General features: G+C 46.4%; 1 protein-coding gene across 4 annotated transcripts in view; it reads left to right on the top strand.

Moving 5' to 3' along the window:
* Window positions 1–20,781, top strand: part of CACNA1I (calcium voltage-gated channel subunit alpha1 I) — a 125,293-nt gene that overhangs the window by 16,446 nt on the left and 88,066 nt on the right. For all 4 annotated transcript variants that reach the window (XR_012156537.1, XM_073326853.1, XM_073326849.1 and 1 more), the window contains exon 3: window positions 12,884–12,981. Coding sequence is in view for 3 of the 4 variants with exons in the window: in XM_073326853.1 (XP_073182954.1) it covers window positions 12,884–12,981 (98 nt within the window). In the remaining variant the exon portion in view is untranslated. The remainder of the gene's footprint in view (window positions 1–12,883; window positions 12,982–20,781) is intronic.

The following is a 20,781-nucleotide window of genomic DNA, read 5'->3' on the forward strand; positions in this document are numbered from 1 at the left end:
ACATGACTGCATGGAGTCATCGCCCCTGGAATGAAGTGCCACAATCGGCATCTAAGACTGGACACATAGCTGACCACGCAGACTGAAAGAGACAATGTCATGCTGGCTGCCTCTTCAGGGGAGAGAGACCTATATCAGCATTCCCTTGCCTTTGCCCTCTTGCTAATGTTGTCAGCCTCGATACCCTGTTGCCTCTGCAACCTGGTGTGCAAGGGCAGCACCTTCTCATTCCATTCCTGAGACTCATTACTGCCATGAAGAGGGTCACCCACGATGTTTTAGATACCGGGGGAAAAAAAATCCCACCTTGCTGTGCAGCCTTCGCTGAGTAATGTAATCCTATTGCTGTAACTCTTTTCCTCCTCCTCCAACTACTCCCCACTGTTCTGTCCCCTCTCCTTTGCATCTCGATTGCAAGCCCTTTGGGATATGGGCCAGGTCCGCTTTTTTCTGTCATGAAGCACCTTTGCCTTCTTTGTTCCCATTGCATATGACTTTTCTGTGTGCTTAGTTTGTGTTGCCTTGTGCCCATGATGTGTACCTTTCATGTTTATTTCATGTCCCTTTTGTGTCCATTCTGTCTGTGGCTTTTGTATGTAAGGCAGGGGTACGTATACCAAAGGCGGCACGCGAGCTGATTTTCAGTGGCAGTCACGCTGCCCAGGTCCTGGCCACTGGTTCAGGGGGCTCTGCATTTTAATTTAATTTTAAATGAACCTTCTCAAACATTTAAAAAACCTTATTTACTTTACATACAATAATAGTTTAGTTATATATTATAAACTTATAGAAGGAGACTTTCTAAAAACATTAAAATGTATTACTGGCATGTGAAACCTTAAATTAGAGTAAATAAATGAAGACTCGGCACCCCACTTCTGAAAGGTTGCTGACCCCTGATGTAAGGAATCCAGCTCATTTGAAAGAAAAAAAAACACCTAAAATGTGGCTATCAAAGGTCTCTTGTTCGGGACTTCTTCTTGTTGCCTGGCATAGTCACTTTGGCCGGGTTCTTTTGCTGCTCTCAGGTTCTAAACATAATTCTTCTCTCTGGAGCATATAGGGAAGAGGAGCAAAAGATGTGCAAAGTTGTGGCTGGTGAAGCTATTTGGCCTAGGCTCGGACCTCACGATCAGTGTCCCTCTTCCCTGACTGTTTGTTCTCTGCTTCAGTGGTTGGCATGAGTTGAAGGTGCTCCAGGCCAGACCCTTTTGGTACTTTCAGGCCAGGGTCAATGTGTTAATAGATTGGTCAACACATGGAACAAGTGACTGGGACTGTCCTTCCTTGTAACTCAAGGTCTCTTGTATATCATAGAATCGTAGGACTGGAAAGGACCTCAAGAGGTCTTCTAGTCCAGTCCCCTGCAGCCAAAGCAGGACTAAGTGTATTATTCTAGACCATCTCTGACAGGTGTTTGTCTAACATGCTCTTAAAAATCTCCGATGATGGAGATTTCACAATCTCCCTGGGCAATTTATTCCAGTGCTTAACTACCCTGACAGTTAGGAAGTGTTTCCTAATGTCCAACCTAAATCTCCCGTGCTGTAATTTAAGCCCATTGCTTCTTGTCCTATCCTCAGAGGTTAACGAGAACAATATTTCTCCCTCCTCCTTGTAACAACCTTTTATGTACTGGAAAACTGTTATCATGGCCCCTCTCAGTCTTCTCTTCTCCAGACTAAATAAACCCATTTTTTTCAATCTTCCCTCATAGGTCATGTTTTCTAGGCTTTTAATAATTTTTGTTGCTCTTCTATGGACTTTCTCCAGTTTGTCCACATCTTTCCTGAAATGTGGTGCCCGAACTGGACACAATACTCCAGTTGAGGCCTAATCAGTGTGGAGTAGAGTGGAAGAATTACTTGTCGTGTCTTGCTTACAATACTCCAGTTAATATATCCCAGAATGATGTTTGCTTTTTTTTTTTTTGCAACAGTATTACACTGTTGATTCATATTTAGCTTGTAGTCCACTATGACCGCCAGATCCCTTTCTGCAGTACTCCTTCCTAGGCAGTCATTTCCCATTTTGTATGTGTGCAACTGATTGTTCCTTCCTAAGTGGAGTACTTTGCATTTGTCCTGATTGAATTTCATCCTATTTACTTTGGACCATTTCTACATTTTGTCCAGATCATTTTGAATTTTAATCCTATCTTCCAAAGCACTTACAACCCCTCCAAGCTTAGTATCCTCTGCAAACTTGTGTACTCTGTATGCCATTATCTAAATCATTGATGAAGATATTGAACAGAACCAGACCCAGGACCGATCCCTGTGGGACCCCACTTATTTTGCCCCCCCAGCTTGACTGTGAACCACTGATAATTACACTCCGGAAATGATTTTCCAATGAGTTATGCACCCACCTTATAGTAACTCTTCTAGGTTGTATTTTCCTAGTTTGTTTATGAGGTCATGCAAGACAGTATCAAAAGCCTTACTAAAGTCAGGATATGCCATATCTACAATCATAGGTGCTGGAACTAGGGATGCTGGGGGTGCTACTGAACCCTCTGGCTTGAAGTGGTTTCCATTATATATAGGTTTACAGTTTGATTCAATGGCTCTCAGCACCCCCACTATAAAAATTGTTCTGGCACCCCTGTCTACTGCTTCACCCTGTCCATAAGGCTTGTTACCCTGTCAAAGAAAGCTATTAGGTTGGTTTAATAGGATTTGTTCTTGACAAATCCATGCTGACTGTTACTTATCACCTTATTATCTTCTAGGTGTTTGCCACTGATCGCTTAATTATTTGCTCTATTATCTTTCCTGGTACTGAAGTAAAGCTGACTGGTCTGTAATTGCCCGGATTATCCTTATTTCCCTTTTTGTAGATTGGCACTATATTTGCCCTTTTCCAGTCCTCTGGAATCTCTCCCATCTTCCATGACTCTTTGAAGATAATTGCTAAAGGCTCAGGTATCTCCTCAGTCAGCTCCGTGAGTATTCCAGGATGTATTTTATCAGACCGTGGTGTCTTGAAGACATCTAAGTAATGTCTAAGGACTTGTCTACACAGCCACTTTACAGAGCTGCAACTTTCTCGCTCAGGGGTGTGAAAAAACACACCCCTGAGCGCTGCAAGTTTCAGTGCTGTAAAGTGGCTGTGTAGACAGCGCACCAGCACTGGGAGCTACTCCCGTCATGGGGGTGGGTTTTTTTACAGCGCTGGGAGAGCTCTTTCCCAGTGCTGGTGCTGCAACTACACAGCCACGTTAAAGCACTGCCCTAGCAGCGCTTTCACGATGCTAATGAATCATAGAATCATAGAATATCAGGGTTGCAAGGGACCTCAGGAGGTCATCTAGTCCAACCCCCTGCGCAAAGCAGAACCAGTCCCCAATTAAATCATCCCAGCCAGGGCTTTGTCAAGCCTGACCTTAAAAACTTCTAAGCAAGGAGATTCTACCACCTCCCTAGGTAACTCATTCCAGTGTTTCACCACCCTCCTAGTGAAAAAGTTTTTCCTAATATCCAACCTAAATCTCCCCCACTGCAGCTTGAGACCATTACTCCTTGTCCTGTCCTCTTCTACCACTGAGAATAGTCTAGAACCATCCTCTCTGGAACCACCTCTCAGGTAGTTGAAAGCAGCTATCAAATCCCCCCTCATTCTTCTCTTCTGCAGACTAAACAATCCCAGTTCCCTCAGCCTCTCCTCATAAGTCATGTGATAAGAGAGTCATAAGCCTCTCCTCCCCCTAATCATTTTTGTTGCCCTTCGCTGGACTCTCTCCAATTTATCCACATCCTTCTTGTAGTGTGGGGCCCAAAACTGGACACAGTACTCCAGATGAGGCCTCACCAATGTTGAATAGAGGGGAACGATCACGTCCCTTGATCTGCTCGCTAATCCCCTACTTATACATCCCAAAATGCCATTGGCCTTCTTGGCAACAAGGGCACACTGCTGACTCATATCCAGCTTCTCGTCCACTGTCACCCCTAGGTCCTTTTCCGCAGAACTGCTGCCTAGCCATTCGGTCCCTAGTCTGTAGCTGTGCATTGGGTTCTTCCGTCCTAAGTGCAGGACCCTGCACTTATCCTTATTGAACCTTATCAGATTTCTTTTGGCCCAATCCTCCAATTTGTCTAGGTCCCTCTGTATCCTATCCCTGCCCTCCAGCGTATCAACCACTTCTCCCAGTTTAGTATCATCCGTAAATTTGCTGAGAATGCAATCCACAACATCCTCCAGATCATTTATGAAGATATTGAACAAAATCGGCCCCAGGACCGACCCTGGGGCACTCCACTTGACACCGGCTGCCAACTAGACATGGAGCCATTGATCACTACCCGTTGAGCCCGACAATCTAGCCAACTTTCTATCCACCTTATAGTGCATTCATCCAGCCCGTACTTCTTTAACTTGCTGACAAGAATACTGTGGGAGACCGTGTCAAAAGCTTTGCTAAAGTCAAGAAACAATACATCCACAGCTTTCCCTTCATCCACAGAACCAGTAATCTCATCATAGAAGGCGATTAGATTAGTCAGGCATGACCTTCCCTTGGTGAATCCATGCTGACTGTTCCTGATCACTTTCCTCTCATGTAAGTGCTTCAGGATTGATTCCTTGAGGACCTGCTCCATGATTTTTCAGGGGACTGAGGTGAGGCTGACTGGCCTGTAGTTCCCAGGATCCTCCTTCTTCCCTTTTTTAAAGATTGGCACTACATTAACCTTTTTCCAGTCATCTGGGACTTCCCCCGTTCGCCACGAGTTTTCAAAGATAATGGCCAATGGCTCTGCAATCACAGCCACCAATTCCTTTAGCACTCTCGGACGCAACTCGTCCGGCCCCATGGATTTGTGCAAGTCCAGCTTTTCTAAATAGTCCCTAACCACCTCTTTCTCCACAGAGGGCTGGCCATCTACTCCCCATGTTGTGATGCCCAGCGCAGCAGTCTGGGAGCTGTCCTTGTTAGTGAAGACAGAGGCAAAAAAAGCATTGAGCACATTAGCTTTTTCCACATCCTCTATCACTAGGTTGCCTCCTTCATTCAGTAAGGGGCCCACGCTTTCCTTGGCTTTCTTCTTGTTGCCAACATACCTGAAGAAACCCTTCTTGTTACTCTTGACGTACCCTAAGTAATACGAAGATGTACCCTAAGTAATTTTTTAACTTGTTCTTTTCCTATTTTAGCCTCTGATCCTACCTCATTTTCACTGACATTCATTGTGTTAGATGTCCAATCGCTACTAAACTTTTTGGTGAAAACTGTCTACACTTGCAGAGTTTTTGTGCTCTCAGTTTCACCGGTGATAGGGAACTGGTAAAAGAAAGGTTTCAGAGTAGCAGCCGTGTTAGTCTGTATTCGCAAAAAGAAAAGGAGGACTTGTGGCACCTTACAGACTAAATAAATTGGTTAGTCTCTAAGGTGCCACAAGTCCTCCTTTTCTTTTTGGTAAAAGAAAAGCACTGATTTGTGTTCTCACTCACTTCCACAGGCATCAGATCGTGCTCACATTTGCAGTAGTTCCATTGCTGATGAGAGCAATGCACTGAGGGCAGCTATCCCACAGTGCAGCTCTCTCCATTTTGAGGATAGGTCTTGTGGGAAGGGAGTGATCCGGGGGCATCCCGGGTCCCTGCACAGCTTCCTCTCCCCAGACACTGATCAGCTCCGCTAGCTCAGCATTGCTCCAAGCAGGAGATTGTTTGCTCCGTGGAGCAGCCATTGTCACCTGGCCAGATGATAAGTGAGCACTTGCCAAGGAAACAAGAACGGGAGTTTCAAAGTTCCTGGGACTTTACAGGGGGAGGAGCAGACATCTGTTTACCTGGCGTCGGAGCTGCTGGCCAGAGTGGTCACCTAGGCATTGTGGGTTATCCTCCAGAGGCTAAAATCTCTGTAAACAGGAAGAACATGTCTTCACTTGCACATCACCGCAAAAGTATCACCGATAAGAACTGTACACCTCTCATGGAGGTGGTTTTCTCTTTGCGATGAAACTTCTGAGTTTCTCCGTAAAAAGTCATTGGCAAGCGTAGACATGCCCGAAAACAAAAAAGTCATTTAACACTTCTGCCATTTCCACATTTTCTGTTACTGTTTCCCCCCCGACCGCCATTGAGTAACAAGTCTATCCTGCCATTGTTCTTCCTCTTGCTTCTAATGTACTTGTAGAATGTTTTCTTGTTACCCTTTATGTCTGTAGCTAGTTTAATCTCGTTTTGTGCCATGGCCTTCCTAATTTTGTCCCTGCATACTTGTGTTGTTTGTGTTTATATTCATCCTTAGTAATTTGACCTAGTTTCCCCTTTTTGTCAAACTCTTTTTTGAGTTTCAGATCATTGAAGCCAGGTGAAGCCAGGGTGTTCTCTTGCCATACTTCCTATCTTTCCTATGCTACTGGGCTAGACAGACTTGCCAAGGCACAGGGTAGTGATTACCGTCAAAACAGAGAGTAGGAAGAGAGGAGAGAGAGAAGAGGAAAGGGAGAGTGGAAAGTGAATAGAAGGAAAAAGGGGAGAGTGAGTTATGAAGGGGGAAGAGTGAAAGAAGGACATCCCTGAAGGATGGGAGGGAGAAGTAGAGAGGGAAGGGGAGGAAGATGCAAAGAGGCGTGAGACAGGGAGATGGAGAGAAAGCAGCACAGCGATAAGAAGGGGAGAAAACTGGAGCAAGGGGGATTGAGGCAGAGCCACAGAGGAGGGAACATCTGAAACTACAGATGGCTGTTACTTTAGAATTCTGTGAAGCAAATATCATATTGATTTTGACAGCTGAAATGCACAGGGCAAAAACTGTGTCTCGCCTCTGCCCACCTTTTCCTTTTTCTGTTTTCACCCTTCGTTGCCCCCTCTTCTTCTAACTGGCCCCTTCCTGGGAATTGAAGTAACTTTCCTTGACGAGAGCTGCTGGCCCTGCCTCAGAGATGTCACAATGGATTTTTTACGCACCACCCCAAACCCCTACTAATTAATGCTGCATGTCTGAGAAGTCATGTCAACTGCTCTGTGGACAGGGATCTGAAAGCCAATCTCAGCAAGAGGGTGGGGGTGAGATTTGCATGAGGCTTTTTTGTCTTGACTCCTTTCATTCTCACTTCTCTAGTAACTGAAGTTCCCTTTCAGACAGCACCTCCATACCTCACAGCCCCTGGTACAGCACCATCTCCCCTTCCCCCAGCCTGTGCTTCCACCCTGTTCGCTACAGCAACTCTCCCCCACAGCCAGCGCTCCCACCACGTTCCTTCCAGCGACGCCCCCCCCAGCTAGTACTCCTGCCCCGTTCCCCACTGCAACTCCCCCCAGCCACAGACAGCCTTTCCACCCCGTTCCCTACAGTGACTCCCCCCCAACCCCAGCTAGCGCTCCCGCCCTGTTTCCTACACAACCCCCTCCCCACAGCCAGCACTCCTGCCCCTTTCCCTCCAGCAACTCCCCCTACAGCCAGTGCTCCTGCCCCGTTCCCTCTAGCAGCTCCCCCCACAACCAGTGCTCCTGGCCCATTCCCTCCAGCAACTCCCTCCACAGCCTGCGCTCCCGCCCCATTCCCTCCATCAACTTCCCCCTCAGCCAGATCTCCCGCCCCGTTCCCTCCATCAACTTCCCCCTCAGCCAGGTCTCCCACCCCATTCCCAACAGCGACTGCCCCCCTACAGCCAGAGCTCCCACCCCATTCCCTCCATCAACTTCCCCCTCAGCCAGGTCTTCCACCCCGTTCCTTCCAGCGTCTCCCCCCACAGCCAGAGCTCCCATCCCATCCCTCCTTACAGCAACCACCGACCCCCACAATCAGCATTCCCGTCCCGTTCCCTACAGCGACTCCTGTTGAGAGTGGCTTGAACTGGAAGTAGTTATGAGTTCCTACATCTTGAGCACTATTCTGCCATTCCCCACGGTGACCATTCATCATTCTTTTGCCCCCTACCCCTACCTTGGACAATAATAGTCTTTTGAGGTAGCATTACTCCCCCTCCCTTTCCAAGAAGGGTTGCACAGGAACCTTGAAGGGGAATATAGTCTGTGGGTGGAGAGGCATTACTGTACAAATTCAATTATCTTGACAGCTCTCTGCTCAAATCCCTTCACAGCTCAGGGGTTTCCCACTGATTTAGCAGTAGTTTCAGCTCCTAATCCCTTCCTGCACTCACCCACCCACAACCAAAGGCCAAGTAACATCTGTTCAACGGCAGAGGTGAGCTGCCATTTACTTGAGGGGGATGGAGGGAGAGAGCATTCAAATCCTGGTACAGGTTTTTGTTGGGCCGTTTGCTTTGCTTGATTGCTTCTGGGCCTGAAGACACCAGCAGCAATTACAATAAAAGAACAGAGACTACAAGATGCCGAGAGAAGCTAAATTGGAATATATAATCAGGCCCATGCTTTCTTGTCAAGCTGGGCTGCGACAAGGGGAGGATTAGGGGAGAAGGTGGTGTATGTCTTGGCTGACCTTAGTTTGACCCTGCTCTAGTTAAATTATAACACCAACAGCGTATTGTGATCAACATGGTTTCCCAAACTCTTTCAGATAGCTGGGGGCAAGTGATGGGTCAAAACCCCGAAGTTCAGATGCAGACTCAAACTTCCCCTTGTTCAGGTCCAAAGTTTTGGGTGCTAGCTGTGAAATTCTCATCCAGCTTCAGATTTCAACCCTTTCTCCCAATGCATAGGAGTCACTGGATCCAGGATAATTGTTCAGGCCCATTATAGAGGTGGGGATTTGAATTCAAACTTCAGAGCTGGGCCCCCTTCCCCCTGAGTTTTGGTCTAGTGAACTCTGTTGAACAGTGTCAGCCATGAAATCCTGATCCCTGTGAGGATCAGGCTCACTGCTGGTAGGGTGTGGGTATTAGGTGAACCAGGAGTTTGAAGGCAAATGTTACAAGAGCTTCAAAACTTGTGTGGCAAATGTGATCCTGGTTTCGTGATAGCCTGTTCCTGGCTACTCATTCTCGGTGACATCCCAGTCAGTCTCTGTGGTTATCTGTCCTACTGTCACACAGGGAAGATTATGACATCAGGTGATGCACTCAGCCAGTGCAGCCCAGCTTCCCGCCATGTACTGGGTACCACCAGTAGAAACACAGTCCGGGGAGGTGAGGCACAGGGTGGCAGGGGAAGTGTATGAAAGCAAACAGCAGGATTGAAAATTGGTGGGGTTCTGCAGGTCCACCTGCTGAAATTACCCGTGTCTCTGAAAGATCCCATTTTGAAAGGGGATGGAGGTGAAATTTGAATTGCCCACACAGACAGCAGGTTCCTTCCTGGGCAGGGGGTTGGCCTCATCCCAGTCTCCTCCCTCCTTGAGCCTGTGTGTATGGCATCACTTTGGAGGTGGGGGGAAATATTGACATAAGGTAGTGCCAAGGCTAGAGACATCAGGAATGAGAGAGCCGTGTCAAGGAGTGGTCCTGAGACAGGAAAACTGCTGAAGCAGAAAGAACGAGGAGTACTTGTGGCACCTTAGAGACTAACAAATTTATTTGAGCATAAGCTTTTGTTAGTCTCTGAGGTGCCACAAGTACTGCTCGTTGAGGGGGGATAGCTCAGTGGTTTGAGCATTGGCCTGCTAAACCCAGGGTTGTGAGTTCAGTCCTTGAGGGGGCCATTTAGGGATCTAGGGCAAAAATTGGGGATTGGTCCTGCTTTGGGCAGGGACCTCCTAAGGTCCCTTCCAACTCTGATATTCTATGATTCTTTTTGCTGATACAGACTAACACGGCTACCACTCTGAAACCTGTCACCATGCTGAAGCAGAGGAGATTCTGGAACTGTGTGATGTGGAGGTTCAGGTTGTCCACGTTATAGCTGATATCTCTGAGCTGAACATAGTGGGCATAATAACCAATTAGCCTGGACCCCTTGTCATTCAGTGCGGGTGTGCATGCATGTCCCATTTGTTACCCTAGCCAAGACTATTACTGAGAATCCTCATGAGAAACGGTAAGTGACAGTTCTATCAGATGAGCTGAAACCTCTGGCCAAACCAGTAGGAGCTGAGCTCATCTGTATTAGAAGTTGCTCTCTGCAAAACCATAGAGGGTCAAACTTTCTCCCAAAAGAAGAATCCCCTCCCTTCCCTGAGAACCAGTTGTTCTTTTTCAGTGACACCTGGCACTGAGACTGACTGTTCCAGGATCTTTCAACCAAACAAACTATAGTGTAACAAATCCAGAGCCACCTAGAATGCCACATACTGACACTGTGGCTACTGTAACTACAGCTGACGTAGACTTCTGACCCTCCTGCTCCAAACTTCAGCTGGAGGAGGATCTCAGTTGTAGCACGATAGTTGACAAGTTCTGATTACATCCAGTATAGGGAAGTAGAGTACACATACCCAGCAGCGAGTTCATTATGAGATTGTGCCTTTCTGCTGTGCTCATGCTCTGTGAGAGCAATTGGATCTTTTACCTGGAGACTTGTAGTTCAACGAAGGCAAGGTTTTACATTAGGATCATTTGCTTATTTGATATCTGCTTGAGAGAATTTATTTCAGATTGTTCTGCTGTTTGTCAGAGAGGAAACCCCTTGTTTTCACAGCTCTCACCCCGCCCCACCACTCATCTCCGTAGGGGATATAGCTGACAGTGTCCTCGTGGTTTCAGTGTTGTTGTAGCCATGTTGGTCCCAGGATATGAGAGAGGCAAGGTGAGTTAAATAATGTATTTTATTGGACCAACTTCTGTTGATGAAAGAGACAAGCTTTCGAGCTCTGTGTAGCTTAAAAGCGTGTCTTTCTCACCAGCAGAAGTCGGTCCAATAAAAGATATTACCTCACCCACCTTTTCCCTCTAGTGTACTCATGGGAAGTGGGAGAAAAGAACATCTGCAAGTGTATAACTCTGTGTGGAGGCCTGTGTTTTTGCGTGCCTGCTTGTATGTCTGCAAGCACATATACAAGTGTGTGTGTGTGTATTGCCGTGTATCCTTCCCCAACTGCTGTTCACATCTTCAATCCCTGTGCATCATTCATGCTTTCTGTGAGCTGATTGTGTCTCCTTTATGAATATTTTGATTATCTGTGCAAAATCCCTTCTCTCTCTCTCTCTCTCTCTCTCTCTCTCCGTGTTCACTGTGTGTGGAGCTGACAGCTCCAGGGGGATAGATCAACACTGCTGCATTTCAGGAAAAGAATTATTTCACTCAATTACTCTAAAAGTATGAGAGAGAACAGAGCGGTGGGAAAAAGAGAGAGAGAGAAAAAAAATAATCACAACACCTCGACAGGTTTACCCCATTTTGTCTGAAAATCTATCACTCCGACAAGTCCTTTTGTGAAAAGTTTAGATAGAAAAGTTTAGATAGACACCTGCTTTTCATGTCCTTTGGTGGTGGTGGTGGTGCTGGTGGGGGGGGGGGGGAATGAGGTGATGGATTGCAGGGATCAATCCGGGTAGAGGGGTCACAGTGCTCAAAAGAACTGAGACAAAGCAACTTGGTATTTTAATATAAAGTGGATTTGGTGCTGGTGAAAGGTGCTGAATAGACAGCCCTGAGGTCCTAAGGCCTCTGTATATGACAAGTGCCGCATGTTAAGCAAGCGTTTCTGGTTTTGGAGTAGATGCAGCAGAAAGGAGAAGATTCTCCTATTCCTCTACTGTGCATCTCGAAACAGCAAGAGAATGTCACCTTTTTTTTGATGGCCTTGTGGTTAATGTTGATTAGAACGATTCAGAAGATCTGGGTTCTATTCCTGAGTCTGCCACTGACTCAGTGGCCAACCTGAGGCCAGTCACTTTACTGCTGTGTGCCTCAGTTTCCCTTCATGTAAATTGGGAATCACAATACTTGCCTACCTTCCAGAGGGGTCATGAGCCTAAATTCATTAACGTGTGTAAAGTGCTTTGAGATCCTCTTACAAGTAAGTGCCTTATAAGGCCCATGTTTCCTCTCCTCCCCACATATTAAAAAAAAGGAATGTTTCCTTAATGTTTGTCTGACTGGCAGGGGTGGGTTCAAGCCAATGCATTACTTACAGCTGCTCAGTTCTCAAGGTTATTTGGGGAGAGAACTCGTTGCGTAGGTTGCAAGTTTAAAAAAACACAGATCCTGTATATATCATAAAATAAGGACATTCCCCTGAGGATGGTGTCCAACAGGAGTGACGTACAGCTGAGATGTGATCACTCCTGCTGCTCGTGGACCCTGCCCAGTGCTATAAGGACCCTTGATTAGATCCTTGCTATGGGAATCCATGGATGTGTATGTCACAGAAAGTCCAACTGCACCATATGGGAAGGGAAGGTGGCTGCTGTGCTCCAGAGTGTTCAGCTGCCAGTGAACTCCAGCCCATCTCTCTCTGCAGGGGTCACCTGTGGGGTGCGTGCTGTTCTGCCACCATCCCCTTGTCTGTTCTTGCACAGCCTTTTCCCTTTGTGACAGTTGCCACAGGTAAGTGCCAGGCTGGGGTCATTGCAGCCCGCTGAGTTGGAGCCTGATGGCTTGTCACTGCTGCTCTGTCTCTCTTTTCCATTCCAAAACGTATGGATTGAAGGGCTGAATTTTCTACCTTCGGTTTCTGGGGACTTGAGTTCTGCTCTTGTCGGGCTCCTGAGGACTCCAGCTCCACTCTCAGGACTTATACTGTTGCCAGAAACTCTTGAATAAAAATGCACCCTGTGCTTTGTCAAGCCAGCTGTCATTCATTTCCTCTGCCTCTCTAGCCTCAGTGGGGAGCACATTAGCATATTATCAATGTGTTCGTGGGTTCATCAGTACCCCTTGTTTTTAACGCTTTTCCCACCAGCCGGATGGAAAAGCACGGATGCATTGAAAGGTTTTTGCACTGCATGGAGGCCGTGAACAGCCCTGCCCTCTCATCTCGGGCACCCCTCACTTCCTCCTGCTGGTGTCATACCTGTCGCTCAAACTGAGTCTTGGAATGTTTTAAACTCACTCTCTATCTCTCCTGTTGCAGGATGGTGGAATATTCCCTGGACCTGCAAAACATTAACTTGTCTGCAATCCGTACTGTCCGTGTCCTGAGGCCCCTCAAAGCCATCAACCGGGTGCCTAGTAAGTCGTTCTTCCCTTTCACTGGCACCCCATTTCATCTGCACTTCACCCTTGTCTGTGTTGTTTTTATTCATTGCTCTGCTGCTATGTCTGGGATCTCTCCCCCCATTGATTGTCCCACCCTGGACCTCTAGGTAGCTGGATTGACCTTGTAGCCTATAAGACAGTTATGCATGTATACTCTGTGCAGATCACCAAAACCAGGGCCCCTAGATTCCAGTCTCAGCTGGTGGGCCATTGGCTGGCTCAAGAATTGGCAAATAGTTTTGGGGTACTTAGCCCTCCAGTTCTGAGTCACCAATCTAGCCTCAGTTTGGTGGTGAGTCCTGAAGAACTCAGGGATGTTGGGATAATGGGACACAGAGCCCTCGTTCCAATCCAGGTGTAGGCTAAATTCCTGTGTACCTGAGATTCTCAGCCTAGCCTTCATTTTGTCTCCAACCGCCCCGCTCCCACCCTCCAAAAAACCCCTCTTCTCAAAGGGCTGTGCAAAGACTGCCTGGCTGCGTTGTGGGGAGTGTGTGAACAGTCAGGCTACACGTGGAGTCGTTCTGTCTATAGTGTCCAACTGATAACCAAAGTGCTTCAGCTGGGAGTTGGTAATAAAGCAAGAATTTTTTTTTGTCTCACGTAAGAATATGGAAGAGGTGAAACCGCCTATAGAGACATGGTGAGGTGTGTGGTGGGTTATGGATGAGCAGTGAGATCAGGTGGGAGCGGGAGTGAGGGGGTTGATCTCTACTACCTTCTGCACCGCTCTTCAGTTTCCTCTCATTTAAAAATACACCAGCCCAGCTCTGCGTGGGGGTGAACAACAATGGCGTATTTTATCTATTCCTTGCTGCGCATTTTCTTCTTTCCCTCTTATTCTGGTTCCCACCTCTGCAGCTCTGTGTATATGCAGCATGTATGAGTCAGGGCTGTGAGCTCTGCTGGGGACTGAGCTGTCAGGATCTGATGGGCCGAGCCTGAACCTGGAGGCACAATCAGCTTTATACAGCTCCCTGGCCCAGCTAAATGGCTTCCCTGCTGGTTTGGCTCAGATCTGAGAAACGGGCCCACCTTGGTGTTAATTTCACCGTGGAGGGAAAGGGGTGAGGAGGGGTACCATACACAGGATCCAGCTACGTATCTGCTGTGTTCGTATGACACTTCTCTCTTTCCTTCTTTCCCCTGCAGTCAATGGACACTTACCCCGGGGTATAATCTTTTGTAACCCTGCCCCATCTCATGAGGCAGGGGCTGGGAAACAGAAACTAGCCTCTTACCTGCGTGTCAATTCTTTATTACGCCCCACCTTTCTTCCTTTCCCTTTTCCCTCTTCCTCTGCATCTCCTCTTTCTTGATTCAGTTTTGATAACTATAGAGCACAGTAAGGCAGACAAGGATTGCTCATGTCACTACAGGAAGTATCCACTGTATATGGCACAGGTATCATGCTGGTTATAACAGGGGAATGAATTTGATGCAGTGGGCCAATTTCATGCCATTGAAGTCAGTGGAGTTACACCAGCAATGAATTTGTCCCACTCTGTCTGTTTGGTATTTCAGGTCATGCCTTGCTCAGTGAAAACAGCTGTCACATAAGACATTGTGGCACTTTCAGAATTTCTTCCATTTCTCCCTAGGTTTTATACTGGGTTTTTCTCCCTTACCATATAACAAGAAGTGTCTTTCATCTTCCACCTTTAATGCCCCCTGCTTCCACTTTTATCAGGCTATCAACAATGACCAAGACCTCCTTAGGGCTCTCCCACAGTGCTGAGGCCAATCCCATTCCTTACCTCAGTGGCTTCATTCCCTTCTCCAGAGCTGAGGGGAAGTTTATTACAGGTGAGAGCAGGCAAGAAACTAAATGAAAGAAACCCAGTTGACAGGCTGTCTCCTGAGGATGTGTGCCAAGGAAATTTTAATTATTGGGGCCCAGAACTAAAAACAAAGTTGGACAGATCAAAATGAAGCCCTGCATTCTTCTCTCTCTTATGCCAGGGTAAATAAGGAGTAACTCCACTAGAATCAATGCAATTACACCTGGGAAAAACCAGTGTGAGATCAGAATTGGGCCCACAGAGACTAGATTCAGAGATGTTAAAGCCAGAGGGGACCACTGTGATCATCTAGTCTGACCTCCTGCATAACACAGGCCATAGCATTTCACCCACTTACCCCTTTATAGAGCCCAATAACTTGCCATACAGCCACCTCTATGCATTTCTTCCCTACACTGGTCCCTCTTCTAAACTCTACTTCTCTCCACTATAGCAGTGTCTGTGTAGAACTAACACTGTTTTAGTTTCTGTTCTGCTATCAGACATTTATATCTCTGTCTGTCTACATAGATATATGGTTATATGTGCAGTAGTTCTGGATGAAGAGGCACTTTCATTATTAAATGAAAAAATAAATTTCCTTGGATAGGAAGACCGTCCTGTGGAGTGAAAACTGGCTAAAAGGCTGTAAACAAAGGCTAATGATAAATGGGAATGTGCTGAGGTGGAAGCAAGTGTCTAGTGAGGTACAGCCAATATCACCGATAGGCCCTTTTGTCAGAAATCTTATTGAATGTCTTCTTAAAATTCTTCATTAATGATGTGGAAGAACGAGCAAAGTACATCAAGGAGATTTGCAGACGATAGTAAAACTGGAGGAGTTGCAGACACTAGGCAGGACAGAGAAATAATACAAAGGGATGGAGAGAGAGTAGACACCTGGGCAGAAAGTAACAAAAGGAGAAAACTGGAGGGAATGATCTGAAACACAAGTATTCAATGTGAGGGAGGAGGACTCTGGGAAGTAGCCGTGGTGAGATAGACACAGGGCCACGTTTTCAAAAGAGCTTAGTGCCGCGTTTAGGCAACTAAATAGGGGCCAGACTTTCAAAAGAGCTCAGCACCCAATGTGCACCCAGTGGGCTGAGCTCTTCTGAAAATCTGGCTATGTGTTTTGGTGCCTCCCAGAGAACTGAGTTCTTTGGAAACTCTCTTCCCAGTCATGGGTGTTGAATTCTTCTGAAAATTCCTGCCCATGGGAGTGAGAGCAGGCAGCAAAGAAGAGATGAGTTTGCAACGTGCAATGGCAGCATACAAGGTTGTTATAACTTTGGGCTTCATATACCAAGAGTAAATCTAGACTAGAAATTAGAAGAAGGTTTCTAATCATCAAAGGAGTAAGATTCTGGACCAGCCTTCCAATAGAAGTACTGGGGCAAGCAACCTAACTAGTCTTAAAATGAGGCTTGATATGTTTATGAATGGGATTATATGACTGGGTTGCCTGTGATAGCAGGGAAGTGGACTCGATGACCCAGGAGGTCTCTTCCAGTCCTGTTTCCTAATATTCCCCCTCTACATGGCCTTATCTAGAACATTGTTTTCAAATCATGGCACCGTACTACCAGAATATATTAGAAGGAATTCATAGAAGAGCAACCATAATGATCAGAAAGCTGGAGGGATTTGATTGATGAAGGAAGATTTTTAAAAAGTGAAATAGGTCTAGCTTCGCTAAACAGGGATTTCTAAACAGGATGGACATGATAACAACAAATAATTGATGTGTGTAAACACAAAAGAGAACAGATTTTTTGGTGTGCTGCCTGGGCTATAACTTATAGTGATAGGATGAAATTACTAAAGAAGAAATTTAGAATGAATAACAGGAAGAACTTCCTTAGACTGAGATCTGGTGAGCCATGGAATAGTCTCTCAAGGAAAGTGGTGGAAGCCCCGTTGGTTGTATATGACATGATAGAAGTATATAAAATAATTAATGGTACAAACATAGTAGATCGGGAACTTCTGTTAACACAAGAACAAGGGGACATTCAATGAAATTAAAAGGAAATACTTTTTCACACAATCCATAATTAGACCATGGAATTCACTACCCCAAGAAGTCATTGAGGCCAAAACTTAGCAAGATTCAAAAGGAGATTAGACATTTGTATGGATGTTAAGAATATCCAGAATTATCATAGTTAAAGATAACAAGTTTTGGAAGAGACATTAAACTCCATGATTCAGGGTTTGAGCCAATCTCTAAACTACTGGGGAATAGAAGTTTCTTATACCTTCATCTGAAGCATCAGGTGCTGGCCACTGTCAAAGACAGGACTCTGGACTGGATGAGCCCAGGGTCAGAGCCGGTCTGGCAACTCCTACATAATTTTTAAATTAGACTGGACAAAATACGAGAAGCCCAGTTTTTATAATACTGTATGTCTCACCCATGCATTAGCATTCATGCTTCTCTCTCACATTCCTGCCTTTAGCCTTATGAATGCTGCCTGTCAGGGTTTTGTCTGAAGGTGCATGAAACAGAAATGATAGGCTGTTGTGGTCCTATAACCGTTCGATTTAATTCAGTAACACTGTATTGGCATGACAAGTTATGCAAGCTAACAAAGTGTAAAGAGGAGAAAGACCCTTCAGGTCTCTGTCAAAGGTAGTTACAATCTGCTCACGGTAGGTCTTCACATTGGGTTTGGGGTATTTTTCCACATCCTTTGGTTATTATTGTCCATTTCTGATTCAGTGGTAGGTTGCTATATAAAATGTCATCTCTGTCATCTCTTTTCTTCCCATCCTCTCAGGGTAATGCAGTTTTTCTTAACTGCTTTTTAATGGAAAGTCTTTAATCATGTCTGATAATTTGAGGAAATATCTCTTACTCTATCATATTTTTGAGATTGGAGCACAAAGTGTCTCTTCAATTCACTCTGCTGTCACATTGGTTGCACAGTCCTTTTGCACTGTACTATGTGTCTCCCAGTCTCTACCTCAAATTTATGGTCACTGATTCTTAATTTGAAAAGAGTCATCACAGACTGCACAGAGCTGCGGAAATCTGCTAATGTGAAGGTTCTGTGGAGGGATCTGTAGTAGACTGTTGCATAGCAACTTTGTTGAATAGGAAGCATATGTGTCTATTAATATATAGTGTATGAGTGTAGGAATATATGTGAGGGGGTTGCATATACATATCTCAATATAGTGGCATATTATTATTTAGAGTTGTGTGGGAACAGGGATTTCCATTTTGTGCGGAATTCTGTGATTTCAAGATTTGTTTCAATCTGAATTGGAACAAAAACAAAAAAGTTCACATTTTCACTTGAAACAAAATTTCTTCCTTCCCACCACAAAAGAAAATAATTTTTGATCGATCAAAATGTTTCATTTTGGATTGTGACAGTTATACAATTTTTAGTAACATTAAAATAAAAGAAATTGTGAAATAAAAAATCAAAACATCTGAAAAAAACTGAAAGTTTTCACCTTATTGAAACTTTTTTTTTCAAAAATATTTCCAAAATGAATTTTCATTGACATTGATACATTCCCGTGAGAAGTTTTGGTTTGATGAAATGTCATTTTCTTGATGGAAAACTGTTCCACTAGAAAATTTTCTACCAGCTCTGTCGTTATTGTTGTTCATTTATATTGCAGAAGCTCCTAGAAGCCAACCCGGTCAGGTTCCCATGCTTTTCAATTGCCAATCTCAAAAAGCTTTCCAAAAATGTATTAGTATTATCATCCTCTTGTTACAGAACGGGCGACTGAGGCACAATGAGTCACCGGCAGAGTCAGGAATAGAACCGACATCTCCTGATTCGCAGTCCTGTGTTCAGCCCACTAGACCAAAACAATAATATAAAAATAATCTAAAGCAGCTGAACCCTGGGATGGCAAGAACAAAGCAGTTCAGTATTTACTTGCCTGCCTTAAATCTATATTCCACACCCCGATGTTAGGTGTCATATCAGTGCCTAGGACAGAGATTTATATGGATGTAAACCCCACTTGCAGCACTGTGGAGAAATGATGGCTTTTGAGTTCTCTCCAATGTGTTTTTGAGGAACTAATTTCAATGGAGAGTGTATGTGAAATTAGCTTCTGATAGGGAGATGTATTGGTCTGTGGAACAGTCTGTCTTAAAACTAGACTAAATAAAAGCCTGTTTCCAGGGTCGGTGTGACCAGTAGGCGAACTAGGCAGGTGCCAAAAAGCGGTGCCCCCCAATTTTTTTTTACCCTATTGCTTAGGGGCAGGTACCTGTCAGTCTCCAGCGCTCGGGCTGTGCCAGGGCAGCAGCCTCTTCACCTCGGAGTCTCCCCCGTTTGCCCGGGGACCACTCCTCCTCTCAGGCTCCCCGGCCGCTGCCGCCGTGGCCACCCGGGAGGATGTGGGTGGGGGGCGCCGCCGCAGAGGAGACGCAAGGGGCCAGGCTCGGCGGGGGCCCCTCACCTGCCGGCCGAGAGCAGCAGGAACTGGGCACCACTCAGGGGGAGCTGGGCGACCCGAGCCCAGGGCACCTACGCTTCCTGCCTGTCCCTGCTGCTGCGAAGGCTGCTGCTGCCCTGGGCTTGGGCCGCCCGGCTCCCCCCCGACTGACGCCCGGTTCCTGCTGCTTTCGGCTGGCAGGTGAGGGGCCCCAGCCGAGCCCGGCCCCTTGCATCTCCTCTGCGGCAGCGCCCCCGGCCCGCGTCCTCCCAGGCAGCCGCGGTGGCAGTGGCCGGGGAGCCTGAGAGGAGGAGTGGTCCCCGAGCAAACGGGGGAGACTCCGAGGTGAAGAGGCTGCTGGCCCTGGCGCGGCCCGAGTGCTGGAGACTGACAGGTACCTGCCCCTGCCCCATCCCAGCACCACCTACCCCCCAGCCCAGTGAGTGTTACCTGCCCCGCCAGCCTCAGTGCCCAGCCCCATACTGTGAGCCACCCCAAGCTCACTGTGACACCAGCACCCCTTGGCAAAGGGCCCCCTGATCTTCACAAACAGCTGTCACCATGGGCCTGACAAACTCACGCACCCCACACATGTCTTACAGGGCATTTACCCACAAAGAGGAACGTGGAAGGGATCTACACAAGGCTGGTAACTTGTCAAGAGTGAGAATCTTTGTGAGATGTGTGCATGGGTAAAAGTGAAGGAATAATGTATTTACCTTAAAAGTCTGCTTTACAGACTTGGAGTAGAAATTAGTCACCAGGGGATAATGGCCCTTTGGGGCAAGGGGGATTTGTCACCCTGCCTAACCTGGCTGGTGTCAATCTGTCAATCTGTTTCTTCACTTCAGCAGGTGGTTATTGTAGTTGTAAGAATGCTTGATAGAGATCTTGTAGGTGTTTGTCTCTGTCTGAGGGGTTGGAGCAAATGCGGTTGTATCGTAGAGCTTGGCTGTAGACAGTGGATCATGTGGTGCGGTCTGGATGAAAGCTGGAGGCATGTAGGTAGGCATAGCGGTCAGTAGGTCAAGTGTTCTTACAACTACAATACCAACCTGCTGAAGTGAAGAAACAGATTGACAGAGCCAGGAGAGTACCCAGAAGTCACCTACTACAGGACAGGCCTAACAAAGAAAACAACAGAACGCCACTAGCCATCACCTTCAGCCCCCAACTAAAACCTCTCCAACGCATCATCAAGGATCTACAACCTTTCCTGAAGGATGACCCATCACTCTCACAGATCTTGGGAGACAGGCCAGTCCTTGCTTACAGACAGCCCCCCAACCTGAAGCAAATACTCACCAGCAACCAGACACCACACAACAAAAACACTAACTTAGGAACCTATCCTTGCAACAAAGCCCGTTGCCAACTGTGTCCACATATCTATTCAGGGGACACCATCATAGGGCCTAATCACATCAGCCACGCTATCAGAGGTTCATTCACCTGCACATCCACCAATGTGATATATGCCATCATGTGCCAGCAATGCCCCTCTGCCATGTACATTGGTCAAACTGGACAGACTCTACGTAAAAGAATAAATGGACACAAATCAGACATCAAGAATTAT

Source organism: Lepidochelys kempii, chromosome 1 (genome assembly GCF_965140265.1).
Source record: "Lepidochelys kempii isolate rLepKem1 chromosome 1, rLepKem1.hap2, whole genome shotgun sequence".
NCBI classification, from domain to species: domain Eukaryota; kingdom Metazoa; phylum Chordata; order Testudines; family Cheloniidae; genus Lepidochelys; species Lepidochelys kempii.